Source organism: Elephantulus edwardii, unplaced genomic scaffold (genome assembly GCF_000299155.1).
Source record: "Elephantulus edwardii isolate Elephantulus edwardi_28Jun2011 unplaced genomic scaffold, EleEdw1.0 scaffold00017, whole genome shotgun sequence".
Classification (NCBI taxonomy): domain Eukaryota; kingdom Metazoa; phylum Chordata; class Mammalia; order Macroscelidea; family Macroscelididae; genus Elephantulus; species Elephantulus edwardii.
In genome coordinates this window covers 8828912-8833735 of record NW_006399767.1, presented here as the reverse complement: position 1 = coordinate 8833735, position 4824 = coordinate 8828912, and the positions used below count along the sequence as shown (strand labels likewise).

Sequence of the window (4824 nt, the reverse complement as noted above, 5' to 3'; positions counted from 1 at the left end):
CTCTTAATTCACAACTTCTATGAGGAAAAAAATTCTTTTTTTATATCCCTTTGATGAATTGTCTAAAAAAATTATTTTCTCAAACTGTTGAAATTCTAAAATTAAAAGTTCCAAAGCACAAAACTAGTACTGTAACATAAAAAAAAAAAAAAAGTTCCAAAGCAAAAAGAAAAAGAATAACCACAGTTATTTTAATGGAAATCTGTGTTTGTTTTGATTATGAACCAGACATTTTTTAAGGAAGTTTTCTAAATCAGAGAACCCTCTCACACAGCGCCTGGGAACGGGTAGTTGGATATCCAGGAGCTTAGCTTGTTATGAGTAACATTAAACGAGCAAATGACATCCTTTCACATGCTTTTGGTCACCAAACTGCGTCTTCTCTCACTGAAACGTACCTGCCAATTTCGGAAACATTTTTTTTCACTTTCATTTACGGGCAAATGATCTTGAACATACAGCCAAGTTTTATCATCTTTTGTTACAGCCAACTCATCCTTAAAATAGTACGTTGCAGATGCAGATCCATCTCTAGAATACAATAAGAATTCAGTATATTTATGTGCCTGCTCTCCCTCTTGTTCCTCTCACCTGCACTCCTCATCCTCAACTTTGACCTAATGTTCTTCTGCTATTTCCCACTTCCCTTTCTTCCTCTCTCTCTCTCGCTGGCCTTCTTTCTCTCCCTCCTTCCCTTCCTCTCTCCTGCTCTCTCAAGATCTCTATCCAAAAAGTCTCCCAGAAGAGTTGAAACGTAAGATCTTAGTAGTGAGAGATCTATAGTCATAATTTTAGAAGGAGGTATGGCTCCCCATGTTGAAAGTCAGCTTCAAATTGCTGGCTGTGTAACTTTGGGTCAGTTATTTATTCTTTTTTGTTGTTGTTTATTTTTAAAATGTATTATTAATTTCAATGAAAATTTACAGAGACTTTGGATTTCCATTCTTTCATTGTTGCACTTTTCTCCCCTCCCAACCCTTCTCCCTAGTACACTACCCTCTTGGAAAAGTAAAATTCATTGTTTTACAAAACCTCCCCCAGGTTCACTCCACTATGCAGCCTTTGCTCTGGACTCCCGTCATGACAAAAATACCTAATAACATAGCCCCTCTTAAACAGTTTTCTCCCTTATCTGTTTCAATGCAGTATACATTATTGAAAGGATCTTTCTCAGTCTCCCCCCAACCCCCAGGTCCGTCCTGTTTTACAAGCTTCATTTTCCTCCTCTTTAAAACAGTGATAGTAATAATTATATGGTAGGGTTGTTATGAACATAAAATGCAATTGTGTATAAAAACACTGAGCATAGCATATGGCCCACAATATGTGATACACAGACATACTTAAACTTAAGACAATCTAGCAGAATCACTTCCCTCCACTCTTCTTATTATACTTCACAATTTTAACTGTGAACACTTTAAATATACTTCTATGAAAGTTAGAAGGGTCGTTATGAGCATTAACACTGCTTTTATTTGGCTAAAGAGCCAAGCTACACACCAGATTACATACCTGTGTTCTACAACAGCAACGATAAACCCATAAGATGCCAGGTCATTGCCGATGGCAGAATAAATTGTCCTTCAGAACAAAGAGAGGCAAGCATTCAATAACCAGTCAGATTATATGGAAAAACACGGTGATTAGTAGTATGGTGGACATCATGCCCTTGGCAGTAACAAGTTAAGGTAGAGTGCTTCTCAAACTGTAGTGGGAGGGCATCTGGAGACCTTTTATTATCTTGACTGGTAACACAGTGCTACTAGTCTCTAGTAAAGGGGTTCTGCTAAATAGCCTTCATACTGCAGAAGACCATTATTGTAAAAATAGAAGGATAACTAGTAAGACATGTATGAGGACCCAAGAGGAGGAGGGGTGGGAGCAGAGGGGTGAGGATGGTAGGTAGAAACCCAGGGTTGCCCAATCTAGTGGGTAGAGGGAGGGGGTGAAGTAAATGGGAAGGATCTGGGTGAAAAGACAGAGTAAGATGGGCAACGTCGAATAGTGTTTAATTTTAGAAAACAATGCATGGGAAAGGTTGTATAAAACACAATATGAAAGAAGAAAAGTATGAAACATGCATATGAACGTTGCAAACAAAACAATATAATTTTTAAAAAATTAAAAATGTATCTAGTCTAAAATGTCAGTAGTATTCAGGTGGAATCTTGGTGACAATTCTAGGTTTTACTCAGAATTTGGCTACTTTCTAGCTATTTGACTTTAGAGAATTATGATCATCAGTGAATGTTTTTCCTATCTGTAAAATGGGCTAATAAAAATCATTGCTTTAAGATAGTTACAAAGTTTTGAAACTGATATCCTTGCTGGGAAGGGTAGAAGGTCCACAAAAGTGAAGAAGATCCTTAACAAGAGGAATTGGCAAAGTGACTGTGACAATGGGTAGAGACCTTGAAGATGTAAGATCTGTTGTTCAAGGGTCACTTTGAGTCACAGCCAATTGACAGCACCTAACAAAAAGTCTTAAAAAGATAATGTATGTAAGAAGAGGAAGACCCTGGATGAGATGGATCAACACAGTTATTGTGGTAATGGGACAGGTACATAGGAGACAGTGAGATTGGCTCAGGATAGGGCAGGCTTCAGAGCTATTGTTAAAAGAGTCGCTATGAATTATGGTTCATTCAATGGTACATAACGACAACATATAAAAGGGTGGTGCAGTATGATGATTAAAAGAAGGGAAGCTGCTCAGGTGAGTTCTAGGTCCACCACTTGTTGGATAGTCAAGCTGGTTACTTATCTTTTCAATGCTTTTGTTTCCTTACCTGTTGTTACTAATTGCCATCGAGTCAAGCACAACTCACAGAGACCCAATGAACAAGAGACCTGAAGCCTTTCTAAGACTATGATAATTTCTCAAAGTTCATAGAGTTTCCAAAGGCATGTTGTTTAGGAAGGAGATGTCAGAAGAGCAATAATTTAATACCCTATAGGATTACTGTAACAGATTATCAAATTTATTCCAGCTCTTGACGACCCTCCATCAGGTTTCTGAAGCTAGAATCTTTTTTTATTTTCATTTTGTGTGTGTGTGTGTGCACTATCAAATTGGATCTTACTGGTACAGGAGGAGATTGCCCCTTCTCCAGCACAGCATCTGGTGGATTCGAACCACATACCTCTGGGATTGCAGTGCAGCTTCTTGCTACTAGGCCACCAGAGCTCCCTGAGGCTAAAAATCTTTACAAATCTTTATAAATCTTCTCCTTCTCCCATAGAGCAGCCAGTGGATTCAAACTTCCATCCTTCTGCTTGGTAAATTTGCATGTGACATGCTGCATGTTAATTTATCTTTAGTGCTTATAACTATGGGTAAATGCTTAACACATATTAGCTGTTATTTAAATGATTGCACAAGATAAGACAGTTAAATAATCACATGCTAAACAACTAAATTTATGTCCTTCTGTGTCTTCTTTATTCTGCACCATAATTTTCACATTATTGTGAGCCAAACAGAAAATGTCCACAGAGAATAAAAAGGAAGAACATAGAAATGGCATATTCTCCTGCTAAAAAAACCCAGAATCTTTACAAGGAGATGAACAGGGATAAAAATTTTTTTTTCCTCTCTATATTCTGTGTGCTGGCAATATAATCTCTATTAACAACTACTGCTGGAGTTTTGTACAAAAACAGTCCTAAACAAGATGGAAAAATGAGTGAAGGCAGATGTGTTTCAATAAAACTTTGTTATAGAAACAGGCAGCAGTTTGGCTTGCTTGGATACCTGGGCTATAATTTCACAATCACTGGTCTGGTTTAACTTGAAAAAAATAGCCAAACTACAATAAAGGGCTGAATATAATTTCTGATTCCAAAGGATAGCCAATTTCAGTGGCTGAGAGGTAAGGAGCTACACTGCCAACCCAAAGGCATGTGGTTTGAATCCACCTGCAGCTCTGCTGGAGAAGGATAGGTCCTCCTCTCTCATGAGATTTACAACCTCTGAAAACCTGCTGGAGAGCCAGCTAGGAGTTAGTTCCCACAAAACAGCACATAACACGAACAGCCATCTAAAAAATTGCATTTTCTGAAAGCCTTATGATTCTCTGAGATAGAAGAAAGGGAAGCAGTTGCAACGACAGTAAGGAGATGTGGAAAAGGTGAGGTGATTATGAACATAAACCTCTCAGATAACTTGCTGCAGGGAGTGTAGTGGACATGACCCTACCTGCTCCTTTCTCTGTGGATGGGCTACCATGTTCTAGGTGAAGAGAAGCTTCCTGGGAATGGCTCCCAACTAGTGATTGAGTGCAGTATGGACACTAATGTAGGTCATTTCTAAGGAGACACAGGACTCAATTGATGAGTATCTTTGGTTCAAACATTCTGTACCCTGGCCTGGCCCATATTTCATAAGAACTGTAGTTCAGTCTGAGACATTTCTTATCTTCTCCCCCAACCCCTGCCATTTCCCTCCCAGATGTCCGATTTCTATCATGGTCTGAAGACTCTTCCCATGTTTGCCTGTTCCCTTACTTCAAATCTTCAAAGGCATTTCCCTTAAAAAAGGTCTCCTATTCACATGAAGGAATTCTCAAAACCACTGGCAATAAGAGAGATGCAAATCAAAATCACAATGAGATACCATGTCACTCCAGTAGCAGTGGCAAAGTTTAACAGGACAGCAAGTAATAAATGCTGGAGAAGATGTGGTGAGATAGGAAGACTTTACATTGTTGGTGGGATTGTAAAATAGTACAACCATTCTAGAAGGCAATTTGGCATATCCTCAAAAAGCTGAACATAGAAATTCCACATGACCCAGCTATTCTACTGCTTGGAATAAACCCC

General features: G+C 38.7%; 1 protein-coding gene across 1 annotated transcript in view; it reads right to left on the bottom strand.

The window, feature by feature from the left end:
* PLA2G7 (phospholipase A2, group VII (platelet-activating factor acetylhydrolase, plasma)) overlaps positions 1-4824 on the bottom strand; it is a 34789-nt gene that overhangs the window by 13671 nt on the left and 16294 nt on the right. The window contains exons 5-6 of the mRNA XM_006882128.1: positions 1516-1584; positions 399-531 (exon numbers count right to left, since the gene is read on the bottom strand). Of these exons, the coding sequence (XP_006882190.1) occupies positions 399-531; positions 1516-1584 (202 nt within the window). The remainder of the gene's footprint in view (positions 1-398; positions 532-1515; positions 1585-4824) is intronic.